The sequence below is a fragment of the Mustela putorius genome, unplaced genomic scaffold (genome assembly GCF_011764305.1).
Source record: "Mustela putorius furo isolate JIRA1106 unplaced genomic scaffold, ASM1176430v1.1 tig00003846_pilon_pilon_pilon, whole genome shotgun sequence".
NCBI classification, from domain to species: Eukaryota; Metazoa; Chordata; class Mammalia; order Carnivora; family Mustelidae; genus Mustela; species Mustela putorius.
Window position 1 is genome coordinate 15,355,001 of NW_025421999.1, and position 17,328 is coordinate 15,372,328.

The 17,328-nt window shown below is 41.6% G+C and overlaps 1 protein-coding gene across 3 annotated transcripts in view; it reads right to left on the reverse strand.

The window, feature by feature from the left end:
• Positions 1 to 17,328, reverse strand: part of ZFHX4 (zinc finger homeobox 4) — a 180,659-nt gene that overhangs the window by 6,145 nt on the left and 157,186 nt on the right. For all 3 annotated transcript variants that reach the window (XM_013061392.2, XM_045063186.1, XM_045063185.1), the window contains exons 7-10: positions 13,249 to 13,382; positions 12,813 to 13,013; positions 12,146 to 12,263; positions 6,055 to 11,454 (exon numbers count right to left, since the gene is read on the reverse strand). In XM_013061392.2, the coding sequence (XP_012916846.2) occupies positions 6,055 to 11,454; positions 12,146 to 12,263; positions 12,813 to 13,013; positions 13,249 to 13,382 (5,853 nt within the window). The remainder of the gene's footprint in view (positions 1 to 6,054; positions 11,455 to 12,145; positions 12,264 to 12,812; positions 13,014 to 13,248; positions 13,383 to 17,328) is intronic.

A 17,328-nucleotide genomic window follows, 5' to 3' on the forward strand; every position in this document is an offset into this window, starting at 1 on the left:
TACAAATATTCAAAATGCAAAAAAAAAGGAAAATCCTTGAAAATAACATTGTATTTCCAGTAGAAACTGATAGCAAGTATCCCCGTTTTATAGAACGGCTGACACATTGGAAACACAATGAAATGAATTGTGCTAAAATTATGAAATGAAAATGGCTTAAGATCTGCAGGGGGATGGTAGGAATGAATGAATAAATTCCTGAATCTTTAATCCAGTTCGGTATGATAGACTTCTCAGATTCATGGGACATAGACTAGCCCTAAGAAAACCGTGAAGTAATGGATTTGCTTTTGGGGTCCCAATCCCTCGACTCCCTTGCTTTTATTCAGGCACTCCTAGGCCTTTCTTCTTTCCACTTGCCTCTCTATAAAATTGTATTTGCGAGAAAGAATCAATGACTTAAATGCATGTATTTTTTTTTTTTTTAAGATTTATTTATTTGAAAGTGTGAGAACATTTGTGCAAGGGTACATGCACTGGGCTGGGTGAGGGAAGAAGGGAGAGGGAAAAAGAGAATCCAGGCAGACTCTGCTTGAGTGCAAAGCCCAAAACAGAGGATGGAGGCTGGATGCCAGGACCCTGTGATCAGGGCCTGAGCCCAAATCAAGAGTTTGGAACTGAAGTGACTGAACCATGCTGGTGTCCCTGAACACAGCTATTTCTGAAAAGGCTTAATATATGCTAAATTATATAATGTAGGGTTTCTTCTTGCTATCGTATTCTGATTTCATTATATTCTATGCTATTTTTAATTTAACAGAAGGTAATTCATTAAATCAAAGGCATTAATATCTAATTACAGAATTTTAGGCATGAGTGATTCAGGTGGAAGGAGCTTTACTAAGGACAGAAGAACATTCCTTGCATTGTTAGAATGATACTGTGATACTACTCAGCTTCTTTTGCCTATTCATAAAGCCAACCTTAGTTCTAGGTCTAGTTCAACCAGACTTCATACTCAATAATTTCACTCCCCTCCACCTAAGTGCTTTTGTCCCCTACATTTAAGAAAATTGCTGGGTCACCTATCTCTCTGACATGATAATTTAAGGTGAGCATTTTTTTAAATTTAATTTATTTATTTGACAGAGAGATAGACAGCAAAAGCAGGAACACAAGCAGGGGGAGTGGGAGAGGGAGAAGTAGGCTTCCCACAGAGCAGGGAGCCTGATGTGGGGCTCAGTCCCAGGACCCTGGGATTAAGAACTGAGCCGAAGTCAGACACTTCACAACTGAGCCACCCTGGTGCCCCTAAGGTGAGAAATTTAAAGGAACTAAAAGACTTAAAAGAGCAATGATAGTTAGAAAGCAAAAAGGGTCAATAGTTGTTGACTCGGGCTTTCCCATCAGATGGTGTCTATAAGTTCCTTCCTAGAGGACAGGTGATAAATTGGCATGACAATTTTTAGAAGACTGTAATAGTATTCCCAACTGCTTCAGTCAAGGATTATCAGAGATTTACAGGAACTCAGCATCTTGAGGAGTAACCCAAATTAAATAATTAGCTATGAAGTGCACCTGGGTGGCTCAACTGGTTAAGCATCTGCTTTCAGTTCAAGTCAGAATCCGGGAGACCTGGAAGAGAGCCCCACGTTGGGCTCTCCGCTTGGTGGGGAGCCTGCTTCTCCCTCTCCCTCTGCCTGCCACTCCCCATGCTCGTGCTCGCTCTCTCTCTCTGTCAAATAAAAAAAATCTTAAAAAAATAATTACCTATTAAGAAAAATTTTAGGAAAAGAGATGCAAATTAAGGATAAAGAACAGTATACATTGGGCGTATGGTAAAAGACAAAAGCCAACTGGTAGATGAAAACCGGAAATGGAAGAGAAAAAACTGAACAGTAATCCTGATACAGAGGAAGTGGTGGTAACTACAAACTAAATGCATGTCAAATTTTCATGTCTGTTACCAAGTTATAGTGTTAAAGATACATTCGTTCCTGTTCCCTAACTCCTACTCCAGTTCGCTGAAATTTCACTGACAGAGAAAAGTTTTCTGTACAAATAATCTCTTATTATCGTTATTTTGTTTGGTTTTATTCTCCTGGAACAGCCGCCTATTCCCGAAAGTTACGCTTTTGGAAGAAAATCCTGTCTCACAATGAACTTAGATATAGTTATTTTCCCTCAGGTTTCCTTGATCTTGGTCTCCCAGGGGGAAAATTTATTTTTGAGGTGAAAATAAAACTTATTATGTACATGGAGCCAAAGACAATTGTGCTAAAATTATGAAAGACTTACTCTTATCTAGATTTACCCCAAATGTGCTAGTAAATTACACCAAAGTATGAGAAAAATGCAAAAGGCATGTTCTAATGTTCCGTTTAAGGAAATTGGGTTAGACAGTATTTCCAAACACTAATGGAAGATACCAAAATCAGACGCTGCTTAAAACAATAAAGTAAATAAGTTAAAAATAGAAAATCAATTTAGTTCTCTATTCATCTTGAGCAAAATGCCAAAGGAAGCCGACATCCTCAAGGATTAAATGTAAATTTTGGAGTGACTGGGCGGCTCAGTTGGTTTAGCTTCTGCCTTTGGTTCAGGTCATGACCCAGGGTCCTGGGATTGAGTCCTGCATCAGGCTTCCTGCTCAGCGGGGAGTCTGCTTCTCCCTCAATCCCTCACCCTACTCATGTTCTCTCTCTCTCTTTCAAATAAATAAAATCTTTTAGAAAAGGATTAAATGTAAATTTAAAGCTTTTGAGTTTTTTCCAGGTGTAAAGGCGTGGGATTTGCTATTGCCACTTGCCCTTTTTGCATATGATCATGAGGGAAAAAGACAAACGTGGAAATTTTTTAAGCAGAATATAATTCATTTTATTTAGCAAATGAGAACTAGTCATTAGTATACTGAACAGAGGGCTGGGTTATCATTCAGGCAACAGGCACACATGATGCACATTACCCTTGAAAGGGCCTTCTTATGATCTTAAAAGACAAAATAATTTGAAGAGTTGTTGGAAGCAAGGTAAGTAAGTGTTAAAGCTGGTGAAGCAGAATAGCCATTCCACCCAAAATAGAATAAAGTGGGTGACTGAATCAGAAACTTAGGGGTTGATAAATACTAAAACTGAACATGTGCACTGCAACTGAAATCAATATTGGCGTGTAGCCTTTGGAATCAGACATTGCTTTACGGCACATCTCATATTCAATGGAGTCCCTTTTTTGTGATTTCTTTAGAATCAAACCCCTCAGATTTACCTTCAAAGGGATGGGTTATCTTTAAAATGAAGGCTTTTCTATAAATAAATCCTATTAAAGTAGGCCCAAGACGAACATGTTCTATTCTCAAAGTTTATTCATATATATATATCAAGCTGTGGCAAGAGCCCAGGGCATGTGAGAAACACAGATATATGCTCCTTAGGAAGTATTTTTCTTCTTTTGATTTCACCTAGCTGGTATGTCTACCTCTCCAATGAAGCAGAGGAGATATTTGTTTGAGGAGAAAGAACACAGTGGGAAGATGATGAGAGAAGGGTGGAGAACCATAGCTCCTCTCCATGAGCTAATTAGAAGGTTGAGCATTACCCACCACAGGTAAATTAGCCTAAAAAAAGATGGGAACTGGAAGTGTGGGAACTTAGACTCTCAGAGAGGGTCCTGCTGGTACTCCTGCTGTGTTAATGTTTAAACAAAGAATGTATTCAAGAGAAATTGCAAATTCTAGTAGGTACATTCACAGACCTTTTCTCTTTGTAACTTTCTCTGGTCTGTTTTGGTCGATGATTGAATAAAGCGACACCTTCAAACTACTGAGTTCCTCAACCACTGATGTATGTAGAGAAACTGCTCACTGAAGAGATGCTTCGGACATCTTCCTGCAACTCTGATACTTACAAACAGAGCCCACGTTTCAGGGCGGAGTCAGGGGGAGAAGGTTATAAATTATATTTATGCGGAGTTGAACGAGGAGAAAGGTTAGGTTATTGAGGTATTTCATAACCATTTCTCTCTTCCCTTCTCACTTTCTCTCATACAGGCCCTCTGGGTGCTGGTTTCAAAGTGATGGGCCAGAGGGCAGTCAGCGAAGGACCCACTGTCCAAGCAAAGGCCTGTGATCCGGTGGAGAGAAAAACAAGATGCTCCGGCTGCCATTGAAGTGGGGACTCCACAGTGAGCATCGATCAAAGCAGACTTGTAGATGAAAGGCACAGACCCTTAGACAGTCCTTAGTGGACGTAAGGTACCAAATTTTACTCTATTTCACATAATATTTTATTTTAAATTTTTCATAACTGTCCTTAGGAGTTTTTCTACATCAGACATTCTGTGGAAAATCTCTATTTTACATAAGTCATCACAGGAGTTTTTCCAGAGAAGACATTTTTCTATGTGTCAGTAATCACAGTTACGTGTGAAGTGGGACAGGAAGACTAGTACAGTCATATGCAAAAAAAAAAAAAAAAAAAAAAAAAAAAAAAAAAAAAAAAAAAAAAAAAAAAAAAAAAAAAAAAAAACACTGCATTATTCTTGAGACAATTATGTCTGACTTGATTTAAATGTACAGATGAATCATGTAATTGTAGCTTTAACATTTTCAGGCCCTAAGAATATCCAGATAATGAAGCCCAAGGTGTTACTTAGGGGCAAGGTAGTTGGTAACGATAGTTAAAGGAAAGGCCACTGAAGAATCGTTCTTGGGCACATTCCTTATGCGTGTAGGTCTATTCTGCTTCTCTCTAATGCCATCTTGGACTGGGAAAACCAGAGCAGCTGGCAGTGGTCAAAGTGCAATTCCGTATTATTGTTTTCATGCCTCCCAAGCTAAAGGTTAAAATAGGAGTCTCTTCCTACAATCACAGAGCAATTTTGGTTTTAGAAGAGAAAGATGACATTGAAAAGTTTGAAATTTACGAGACTTCCCATTTGTGAAAATGAGAAAAGCTCTGTGTGTTTTGGAAACTTTCTAGATAGACGCAATTAGTTCATTCTAAAGAATGTCAAAATTTCCTTATAAAAAAGAAAAACCCCACTGGTGTTTTCCTGTTGTTGTTGTTTTTTTAACTGTTAATTTGAAAAATAAAACTTACTTTAAGGAAGAAATTGTAAGAGAGTCCTTTTCTCTACTTGGCATAGTAATGTTTATATAACATATAAAACAATGAAACATACAACATTCATTTTATGTTTGGCTTAGCACTCTATATTCCATTTTTTTGACCCAATATAATCAGATGCCTAGTCTTACTCATGAAATCAAAACTACATAAATTATATATTTCTCTTGGTGAATCTCTTGATTCATCATCTGAAGTTGCCTCAAACAGCTTCAGAATTTAGTTATGACTTAATTATAGACATGGGGTGGTGGGGGGGGCATAAAGTCATAGAGTAATAGCAATATATTTCTAAGGTTGTAAATTTATTTACATAGCAAATAACAATGGGTGCTACAAAAATCTAAATCTTATACTAATGCTAAATGGTAAATCATCACAGAACTCATATTTTTAAGAGTTAAACTTTGAACATAAGCTTATTACCTGCTAGATGTAATGTGGGTGCATTCCTGTATCTAGAGGGCCCTTAACTTCTGAACTTCCTGACACTGAAGAAGCAGAAGCAGAGGCAGGAGAAGGAGAAGAAACCAAACCCAAAACCAAAACAACAACAAAAAAAATCTTTTCCTTGGAAAGAACATAAATTAAGATCCAAAAAAGTATTATTTAATGTTTTGCTTTATTAGTATGTATATTGACTATTACGTCACATGTTTGTGCTAAAATGCCATTTGAAATCAGCATTAAAATAATTATATAAAAGGAATACTTCTCTTAAGACATAAGGATGTAACGATATAAATAATTCATATATTTCTGAGACACTGCAATGACCTGCCTAGTCTTTATTTTTCTGCGTATCTGTTCATCTTGACTTACTTCCTGGTTCTTAATTATAGCCACTAAAACATATATGTTTCCAATAAGGTAAAGGTGTCACCTACTGAAATTCAAGGAGATCCAAACGTATACCCTGTTCTTGATTTCATGCGATTGGCTGCCTAATATTAATTAATTAATTAGACTGACTCGCCTTGAAATGACTTACTGTTTGAATTTTGTGGAAATGCAGGCAAGGAAGATGGACCGTTCATTCCAGGGAGTAGAACCGGAGGGAGGCCGGGGAGTCCTGGATAGGCTGCTGGCAGACTGATGCCATGGAGGGAACTGCCGTCCATCATGCTTGGCTGTGTTACCGCTAAGCCCAGAACATCCGAAGCTTTCTTTATACGGTCAAGTTCTTGCTGTGCCATCAGCTGTCGAACGGTGGTCGGAGCCAGGTAATCTTTCTCCCGATCAAGCTGGCTCCCAACAGTCTCCCTCACTTTTGAAATGTGCTGTTTGGAGAAAATATGATCTCTGATGGACAAGCGGGCAGAGTACTTCACCCCGCAGAGGGTACACTCTGGCTTGGTGCCTTCTGTTCCACTTTGATTAATCATGAAAGGCTTCCCTATGTTAATTTTAAATTTCTTTTCCTTTGCCCTTGCATTTTGGAACCACACCTGGACCACACGTTTGGGCAGACCGATCTCATTGCCTAGCATCTCACATTCTTGCATGGTTGGAGTTCGGTAGTCACTGAAGCAAGCCTTGAGAACCTTGAGCTGAAGGTTGCTCATCTGGGTTCTGAACCGCTTGTGACCTGGTCGATCGTTGCTTTTGGATTTAAAAGGATTGCTGGATCCAAAGGGATTTGGTGAACTCGGGTCAGCGATGCTGGATGATTCACTGCGGTCAGCATTGTCATCGGGGTCATCAGTGATATAAAAGCTTTGGTCGTGGTCGCCGTCTTTATCATTGAAATGTATGGAGGGGCTCGTGAGAGAGAAGAGAAATTTTTCATCGCAAACCTCCGTGGTGGGTGTGGTTGCGGGTTTTGGCAAAGTGTCGAGAGCTTTGGGCTCTTTAGGAGATAAAGCCGGCTTCACATCTCCAGAACTTCCCGTGGTGCTTTCCATCTCAGCATTGCCCTCATCGCCGGTGGTGGCATCACTGATGGCCGTGTTAATTGACGAAGTCTCATCAAAATCCGTCTTATTTTGATCATATCCCGCCTCGGCAGGAGGGGCGTTTAAATTCTCTACATCCTCGGCACATTCTGCTTTAAAAGAAGAAGGGCTTAAGAGATTCTTCGGCGAGAGCTCTGCTGTTTTACTAACAGGTGTTGACACTGTAGAAGCCAATTCATTCTCACTTGATAGATCAATTTTAGTTAACGGCAAAGACGGATAATCAAAATAAATGTATTTCTGAGGGCTCTCTCCCCCATCTTCTGTTGATATCAAAGGGCTCGGCGGCAAGCTGTAACCTGCCTGCTTTCCTTCATTCCAGTGCCGAGAGCGAATGTGGCTTTCCAAGGCCGACTTGGCCTTGAACAGGGCTCGGCAAAAAGGACACCGTTTATGAGACTGGGCCGGGCCCACTGCCCGGAACTGGCCTTTCCTTTCTCGAGCTCGTGTGTTCTGGAACCAGACCTGCACGACTCTTTTCTTCAGCCCCACTTCCCGTGCGATGTGATCGAGCATTTTCCGGGTGGGATTGGAATCCAGCAAGTATTTCTCGTAGAGTATCTCCAGTTGTTCCGGGGTGATGGTGGTTCTCAGGCGTTTGTCGCGGTGCTGGTCTTCGCCACTGTTTCCCCCCTCCTTTTCACTGCACGCGTTGTCTTCCTTGTCGTCCAGTTTCCTCTTCAGGGAAGCGGCGACCGTCGTGGCTGTCGTGGTGTGCGAGGAACCGGTCTGAGGCGGCATTTGCGTGAGAGACCCGCTCAGCAGCTGTCCGGTCATCAGTGGGTTGTTGGGGTCGAATATCATGTAGGGCATATCCATGGGCCTTTCCAAGAATGGAGAGTGAAGGAATTGGTTTTGAGCAGCAAGGAAGTGCATGTGCTGGTGCTCCTGCCAGAGTTCCAGAGTCGGGAAGGCAACGGTACACTGATCACATTGGTATTGTAGTAACTGTGGAGGTAGACTATTCTGGAGAGAAGTCATGGAAATCTGCAGTGGGCTGGAAGGGACCGGGGTCTGAGAAGCCGAGGGAGGTCTTCCGACAAGTTGGGGCTGTTTGGGTGGCGGGGGCTGTGGTGGGGCCGCAGCGGCCTGTGGCGGGTCCGAGGAAGTCGATGCTGAGGGCAGGGCTGGTTTGGCGCCTTGGGAAGGGGGAGTGGGGTCACTCTGCTTTGGCTTTTCTGTGGGATATTCAGGTTTGGGAGAGGTCTTCTCCAGTTCTGGTTTGGGTGATGGAATCAGGGGGGTGCTGGTCCCGGAGCCAGAGCTCGCCGCGGGGGCAGCGGCGCTCTTGGCGGCCTCCGTCTGACCAGATACCGTGCAGTGCTTGTACACTACTTGGTCAGTGGCGTCCATGGAGTCTTCGGTTTGGCTTTCATCTTGGGCATCATCATCTTCATCCTTGTAACACTGCTTTTTCTGATGCGTGATCAAGTCAAAGATCCGGGGGAAAACCACATTGCACTTTTTACACTGGTACTGCATGTTGCTGGTGCGGATATACCGCTCGTTAGTGAGTTCTCTTTTTTCATTATCTTTTGTCTCCGCTTGATTCTCGTAGCTCTTCCGTGCTTTCTGGCGAGCGTTCTGGAACCACACGACGATAACCCGGGTGGGTAGGTTGAGAACCGTGGAGAGTTGCTCTATTTCATCATCTTTTGGGTAAGCGTTTGTGTCAAAAAAGTCTTGTAGAACCCGAAGCTGGTAGTCAGTAAATCTCGTTCTGGACGACCTTTTGCTGAAGGACGCATCCGATTTGTAATGTTCTAAAGAGGAGGGCTGTGGGTCGATTCTGATGTCTTCCAAAACAGTGATGGGAGGGTTACTGAAGTTGTACGGAGAGTCCTTATTCCTCTGCCGTTCCTTAAAAAGCGTATTTCGAAACCAGTGCTTGATGACTTTTTGGGAGAGGCCCGACTTCTCTGCCATTTCTTGGATCTGTTCTTCGCTCGGAGAGTTATTGATGTCAAAATAAGCCCTCAGGATTTTTAGCTGGTCGTCTGTGATTCTTGTCCGTGGGCGTTTGAACTGAGAGTGCCTTAGGAAGTTGGGATCCAATCCGAGCTGCTGCTGGCAGAGCTGAGTGAGATCCGCAGAGAGAGTGTCCATCTGGGGCAGCTGCAGGGCCAGCTGAGGAGGAAGTGCAGGGTGCTGCACGGGCTGCATCATAATGGAAGGGAAGAGCGGAAGGTCAAGAGAAACAGGAAGCTGCACCTGCGGGGGAGCGGACGGGGGAGGAGGCGGGGGAGGAGGCGGGGGAGGAGGTGGCGGTGGTGGCGGCGGGGGTGTGGGTGGTGGCGCTTGCAGAGGAGTGGACACCGTGCTTGGGATTTTAACAGGACCCAAGGAGGAAGGCTGTGGAGGAGCCGGAGGCAGAGGGGGAGGTGGAGGTGGCGGAGGTGGCGTTTCTGGTGAAGATGGCGAAATCGGATAGAGCTTGTCATAGGCCTCCCTGTATTGCCGAGCAAATTTTTCTAGCGCTCCGTATGGAAAGAACTGCCCATGGACATGTTCTTGGTGACTCTTTAGGATAAGAACATTGGAAAACAATTTACCACACGTTCCGCAGTCCAGTTTATCAGTGTTTTCACCTTCGCCACTTTTGCCCTTCTTCTGGACCTTCTGCCTGTTTTCGTTATACTGAATGACCAGTTCAAAACCGAAGTTTTCCAGTAAAGCCTTGGCTGCGTTTCCTCTGGCCCCCGAAGCTATTCGGGGTGGTGGGATGCAGGGTTCCAAGGGTTTTTGCTTCTTCGTGTCTTTGCCTTCTTTGAGTCCTTCACCTTCGCTTGTATAGTCTTGCTTTGGCTTTTCTTGCTTTTCGGCAATCTCTTCTGCCTCCTTGTAAGATGGCGCGTCCTTCAGGATGGGGCAGTCGGCACCGGCCACGTTCGTTTGCTCCTGTTTCAGTAACTTGCTCGCTGCCTGCTGCTGGGCCTGCTGCTGGGGCTGCGGCGGGGGCTGCTTCTGGGGCTGCAGCGGGGGCTGGGCGGCCTGGTACTGTTGTGCTTGTTGCTGTAGTATTTGGAGTTGAGTCTGGCCGACGTGATGCTGGGTTTGAATCTGCTGCTTCAGGTCTTCCAGCAAGGATCCAGCCATTCCCGTCATGCCGGGCATACCGAACGTGCCTGAGCCCGGCAAGCCCAGATCCGGCCCCAAGCTGAACTCCGTCCCGGGGATGTAGAACGGAAAGAGAAACTGAGGCTGCTGGAACTGCAACAGTGCTTCCGGGGTCACGGGGAAATGAGGCAGAAAGGCTGGGTTTAGGAACTGAGGCTGAAAGAACGCAGCTTGCTGCTGTAACTCGTGCTGGAGTTGCATCTGGATTTGTGCTGGTGACTGCAGTGGGTGGTGTGGAGGCTGAGCAGAGATTAATTCCGGACTTTGCTTCTTATTTAATTCTTTGGCATCTAGGTGGGTATCCTTGCTGCTGACTGTTGCTAAACTCATGGAATCTAGCATCCCCTGGCCAGGACTACTGTTGGCTGCCAGGCTGTGTCCACCGGCCACATGGCCGCTGGGCTCCAACTTGGCAGCCCGCGCCTTGGTCTGATGGAGCACGGACCTCATGTGGATTTCCAAGGTCGAGCTTTGGCTGTACGCAACATTGCAGATGCTGCACTTGTAGGGTTTGTTGTCTGTGCTGCTGTTGGTTTCTTGAGGAACAGGACTGGAGGCTTCCTGCAGAACCTTTTTCAACTTATGCAGATGAGAAACTGAATTATAATGGACCAGGAGAATGTTCTTTTGGGTGAACGACTCTTTACACACTGTACATTTATACGGGCGCGATGGGTCGAGGAATTTTTCCATCGTAAAATTTGGCCCTTTTCTGAAAGGTAAGGTCCGCTTTGGTTCAGAGCCCATGTCGTCTGGAATAGAGCTACTATCGCTCCCTACAGGACTTGCCTTCCCTTCGTGGTCCACCTCATACTCTCTCTCCATTTCCTGCTCTAGGGTGTGGTCGTCCTGCACCATAGTTTCACTCTCCGCCCAGAGTTCGCCATTCACGGGCAAGGAGGCGTACAGCTGTTGAAGTTCAGTTTCACTCAGTTCGGGGTGGCCTGCTTCCAAGTGTTTTTTTAAAGCCTGGAATGTACGGAAACTACGCTGGCAGAGATTACACATCGTTGCGGCCCGAATCGCGTGGTACTGGGAATGTATCTGAAGCTTCTGCATAGTCTTAAAAGCCAGGCTGCAGTGGTTACAGCGATACTTATAAACATGGCGGTCCGACACAGAGAGGGGTTGCCTTTTTTGCTGCTCACTTAGCTGATCCTGTAGTGCGTCAGGCAGTTTCACATCCTTACTGCTGTTTTTATTCCATTCTGATACTTCCATGGGTTCTTTAGCTGGTTTCTGCTCCTCACTCTTTATTTCCACGTTAGCCTTTGAATCGTCAAGACCTGCTGTACTTTTGTCATCCACTGGACTTTCGCCTGTGTAGAAGAAAGCACAAATATGTCACTTACAGGAAGAGACGCTACTGGTTAAACACCAATAAATAGAGTAAGTAGGAACTTCTAAAGATTTCCGCTTAATCCATTCCTTTTTTCTTTTTTTTAAAGCAGGTTCCATGCCCAGAGTGGAGCCCCATACGAGACTTGAACTCACGACCTGAGATCAAGAGTCAGACACTTAACTGGCTGAGCCACCCAGATGCCCCTAATTGAGTCTTTGAAGAAATACTTATCGAGCAACTACTATGTGCCAACCACTGTACCGGGTACTGGGGATGTAAAGGTGAATAAGAAATCACCCCTGACCTCCAGGAATTCCAGGATAGGTGAAAAAGCAAGTGCAAAGTAATTATAGTACATTGCCATCAGCATACCAAGGGCCATGACCTCAGCGTTCAGGAATTAGAACACACAGAATATTCTTGGTCCTCGACACTTAGGTCTCCTAAGAGCAGTTACAGATGACCAGATACTAAATGTGCTTTGGAAAATGTAGCTCTTAGAAACACCACAGTTTTTTGTTTTGTCCCCGACCCCCATGCTTTATAAAAAAAATAAATAAATAAAAGGCAAAAAAAACCCACTTTGATAGTATTAATCCTGGAACATCACCACACACGCGAGCCCCCTAAACGTGTTTTCCGCACATCCTGTGCCCAGGCTGGCATACCTGAATATTTCCCAGATCCCTCAGCTGTGATGGCCGCAGGTGTGTCCCGCTCCGACTTCTCAGAGGCAGCCGCTGGAAGGAGCAAACTGTTGGGCATCATCACATCAGGCACGGGCACCTGTAAGAATCAAAGAGGTTTATGTCACGGGGAGCCCAGAAATCAGACTCCACCATATCTGTCACTGACCAGTAGCCTATCCCACTTCCTTTTTTCCAAAAGAAAGTGGGGACCTTTTATGGATCTTCTAGGCCAAGGTTATCCTTTCAAATTTCAGATCAATGCTGTTGCAATGCTGTTTTCCTTTCTTTTTAAAAAAAAAAAAAAATGACTTAAAGGTTTTTGTCAGCCTATTTTTTTTATATAATGATAATCGGGAAAGTTTCAAACTCAACTTGCCCACATGAATCATTTAAATAACATTATAGATATAGATCTAAGACAGTAAAGCACGCTACTGAAGGAGCTCTGCCTTGTATCGTATTTTCTTTCTCCGTAAGCAAAAGAGATGACATATAAATGGGCCTTGGTTGTGATTTCTAGAGCACAGTCCATAAGAGAGCTTTAAGTAGGCAGAAAAAATACATTTCTCAACCAGTAATTACAGATGTCGTGTTGATACTTTTAGAGGGATCCCATCACACCCAAGGCAACATTTGGGCTCCTTACTGTCATCAGTAACTTCTCCACACAATCCGGGGACACGCTGTGCAAATGTGTCAGATGTAGCTGGAGGTGCATTTTGTTGCTGAGGACGTCCTGGCAGAGGGGACAGCAGATGACGGGCTGCACCGAGTGCTGGGACAGGACGTGCATCTGGATACGACTTTGGTCCCTACTATTGTAGTTACAATAAGGACACTGAAAGAACTGGAGAATATGGAAGAAACATGGCCACTGTTAGTGGATGGCCTCGGATGACTTCAGAACACAGAAGTAACACCAAGAGTTAACGGCATCGCTGATCACAATGTCTACATATGTTTCAAACAGCATGAACTCATTTGAGTCTCTAAAACTATCGGGAGTGATAATAATAAATAACAACAATAACAATAATAATAATAAAACAAGTTTACACAGCAAAGAGAAAAAACATTTTTACCTGTTCGTGACAGAATTTATTGTCCTCTGTAGGTTTTGATCTTTTGGTTGCAACATCCTCTTCTTTTGCCAGCAGGAGTGGCTGGGTCCCCCCTCCCACACTGACTTTTAGCTCCTTGTCTGGTGTGATTATTCCTGATTCCCAAAAAAGAATAGAACACCTCAATTTTAAAAGACTCACAACATCAAATTCCGGAAAACTGTATGTTTTTTTGAATAGCTCTGACTCCAAATCCACTGAATCATAAAAATGACTGGACAAACACTTTCAAATGATGTGAATCTCAAAAGGCAAAAAGCACACTTCTTTTTATCTACTAAGTGGGCTTTATAAATATATTTTAAAATGTACTCTTGTCTCATGTTTAGATAACCCTAGGTGACCTTGAAAGATTCATCCATAACACATGCTCTCTGGTGTCTCAGAATGCCTTTATCACATTAAAGCTAATCTACTCCCATTCAGAAAAGCTAACTTAGAAAAGAGTTACTTTTACTAACATTTAATTACTTATCTCTTTACTGAAATTCTTGGATACTGAGCACATTTCAAAATACCAAGAAGAACTAACTAGTTACAATCTAGAAATGAAAATCATATTTTTACGTGGTGAATACAGGATTTTAAAATTTTACTCTACATTCCGTATCTGTCGCTGCTTTTTGTGATTGCACTTTATTTTAGATATTTCAGCAGCTGGCTGTACACATAACATTATGGTTCAAATCTCAAGAAGACAACTGTTTTATGAAGTTAATCCGAATATTCGGTGTTAAAGACGGTTTAGAATTTTGCCTAGATGAGCAATGTCACGTGCAGGAACGTCACACGCGTCAAAGAAAAGAGTGCAATTCTAATTTCCTAATCTAACAGAAAATTCTTTCCAGCATCAATTTTCCCGATAATCTTCTCTGTGAGCCTGGATATTACAGCGACATTGGGTAGGCATGTCACATACATCTCACGACAAACACAAAACCTCATTTACCATCCATTCCAATCTCATCATAGCGCAGCATCATCTGACCTTTTTTCTGCTGTTTATTATGAGTATTTCTAATTTTAACTTTCAATTTTCACCATCTTCCAGTCAATTTGCAACTAAATTATTTCCAGGGTGAGGACACTATCACTGGACAACTGGGTGCAAATACATCTTGAAATGCAATGAAGCTAAACCATTGATTGCTATCAGACCCCGCGTAAATATAGAGTCTAGGCGTAATCTGATTGTATGCTGTGCATGAAGATTTATCTTGATTTTTTTTCAATCCACATACAGTTCGTATAAATGAACAAATTGCACCTTATTGCAAAATAACCCACTTTTAATTTAAAAATAAGGTCAAGGATGTTATGGAAACAAAGTAAAAATGAACCAAAAAGTAATATTCTTTTTCTGTCCTGAAGAGAGATGCCTGTTTTCTACCATATAAATAATTTTAGGAATTTTAAATTCAGAAAGAAATTTAAAAGTAAGAGTGGCTCTGAGGATACCAAAACTAAAATAGGATTTTAATGACACAACGACAATAACTTTATCCCTTTGAGGTTTGTGGTAGGTACAGAATTAGTGCTATGCTTTCAACAAATTATACTGTTATTGATTTTTGGACTTACAAACACTAGATTTTATTTGAATTAGTACACTTGTCCTATATATACACATGCCTTGGAGAAATTTGGATTCTTTGTAAATATTTGAAAAAATAGTTTATCATATTTGTATTTGAATGAACTTAAATTTAGGACAGACTGAAGAATTTCATTACATTGATTAAACAATATCCAAGTATTTGATATCCAAGATAGGTCAAAACAGGAATGTGTATCTCATACTTAATTCTGGTGTCACAAACTATGTTTTTGCTTCTCAAAACAAAACATCCTTTGTGTGCTATTGTCTTAAACATGTTAAAAATAAACATTTAGGGGACAACTGGGTGGCTCAGTGGGTTAAACAGCTGCCTTCAGCTCAGGTCATGATCCCAGCGTCCTGGGATCAAGCCCTGCATCGGGCTCCCTCCTCAGTGGAGAGCCTGCTTCTCCCTCTCCCTCTGCCTGCTGCTCTGCCTACTTCTGCTCCCTCTTTATCTCTCTGTCAAATAAATAAATAAAATCTTAAAAAAAAAAAAACCACACACAAATTGATTTAAATAAATAAATATAAATAAACATTTAGGAAGATAATATGCCATACAGTATTCTGCAAATAAAGTTTACTCCCTATGGTGTCAGAAAAGTTCTATAAAATGATTGTCATTTAAAGCAGCCAACGTCTATCAGTTACTTTTCCCTGTGAAACTGAAAGATTTTTCTTAAAAAGTTCTCCGTTAATGAGTAAGAGTATGTTCCCTTAAGAGAATAATACAATGTCATATCCCCTTATCATTCTTTTGTGTACATGGTAGAATTAGACATGACCAAATAATAAGTCAGTCCAATTCCCTATGCCATCAAAAACTGTCACACACAAGTTAAAAGATCATTTCCATGACTCTGGTTGCTTGTAGGCCCTAAGGAACATCAGATATAGAATAAACTTTCCATAAACTTCTAAACCTATTAAATTTATAGTCTTATTTTCATAAGCATATGTATTCTAATGTTGGTACTATAAAGGAACAAAAAACATTGCTTTTGAGGTTTGAAACATTGTATTAAGACTATGCTAGACGTTAGTGTAAATATTTGGTCTAATTAACCCATATTCTTATTTTTACCCTTGTTAATGTTCATCAACAATATACTTCTTTTTTAATTTAGTGACCTTCCACATTGTATCAAGGAAGTAAAGAGTTCAAGTTTAGGATCATTATTTCATAGCCACTGCCATAACTGTTGGCTGTAGTATTCTACCCAATATATGTGTCAACTTCAATATGGTTTGGCTATTAACTTCATTAATTAAATCGTGATCTTAATGCAAGCTAGGGGCTTTCTAAGGACCACCTTACTCTGAATTAAAAAGAAGTTATAAACAAGTGCTAGATCTTCCCTTCCCACCCCCCCCCCCCCCCACCACCACTCAACTGTAGCTAGGCACCCAGAAACAGATGCCATTGATAAGAAGAAGCAGAGAAACCTGAGATGCAATAACATAACAAAAACAGACTCTTAAAGATAAGGTAGGTCATCAGAACTTTTTGGAAGGATGATGGAAGTAACATTTTATGCACCCATGCCTTTCTAATACTCTGCGGGGTGCTATCTCAAGGATTATGGCCTACCCAATAAATTATAGGGCATCAATTCTGGATCTTTTCCTGAACTGTCTTATCCCAGAAATACATTAAATAAGGGCCTGTCAATTTTGGAAGGTTTTGATTAATTTTTCTGGTTACTCGTAGTTTATGACTGCAACTTTATTTGGAGTAAACCCTGCTTGTTACCCCAGACAGAATTTTGAAATAAGATCACAATTCATTTTGTGCTATTAAGACCTCCCGATGTTCTCAAAAAACATTGCCATTTTAATGCATTTTAACTAAAAAATGAAATCTAATTACAAATAAGCACTGCCAAATAGATGAGCCAATGATTATCTGTCAGTTATGGGATTATTTAGCTTGCATGAGACTGCTAATATAAAAATGACATAATTCATTTCAGTTCAGATGCTGCTACTTAATACTTTCCAATCCCTAAAATACCGAAGGTGGTTATAAGGTGGTTTATACTCATAATAAGTGAGGAAAATCCAATAACACATATGTACTCAAAGCAAATCTGGGGGAAAAAAATGAAACAAAAAAACTGAGTTATTATCTATCCATCAATGTATTTGATAAAGTTTGAATACTATAAAACTTGAATATAACAGGGGATGTTATTCAACTACAAATAATTCTAAATTATAATTACTGGTACAGTATTCTTTCTAATGAGACTAGAATGAAAGGATAATTTTAATTGCAATAATGAAGGTTAATTTCCATCTTTGCTCGTGTTTACTCCCTTATTAAAAAGTGGTCCCCTTAGCCATGGCAGAGACATATTACATTTTCAATGCAAATGTATTAATCTGGATAAACTCTATATTAATTCTTGTACTGCACAGAGCTATAATTTGGATTATAA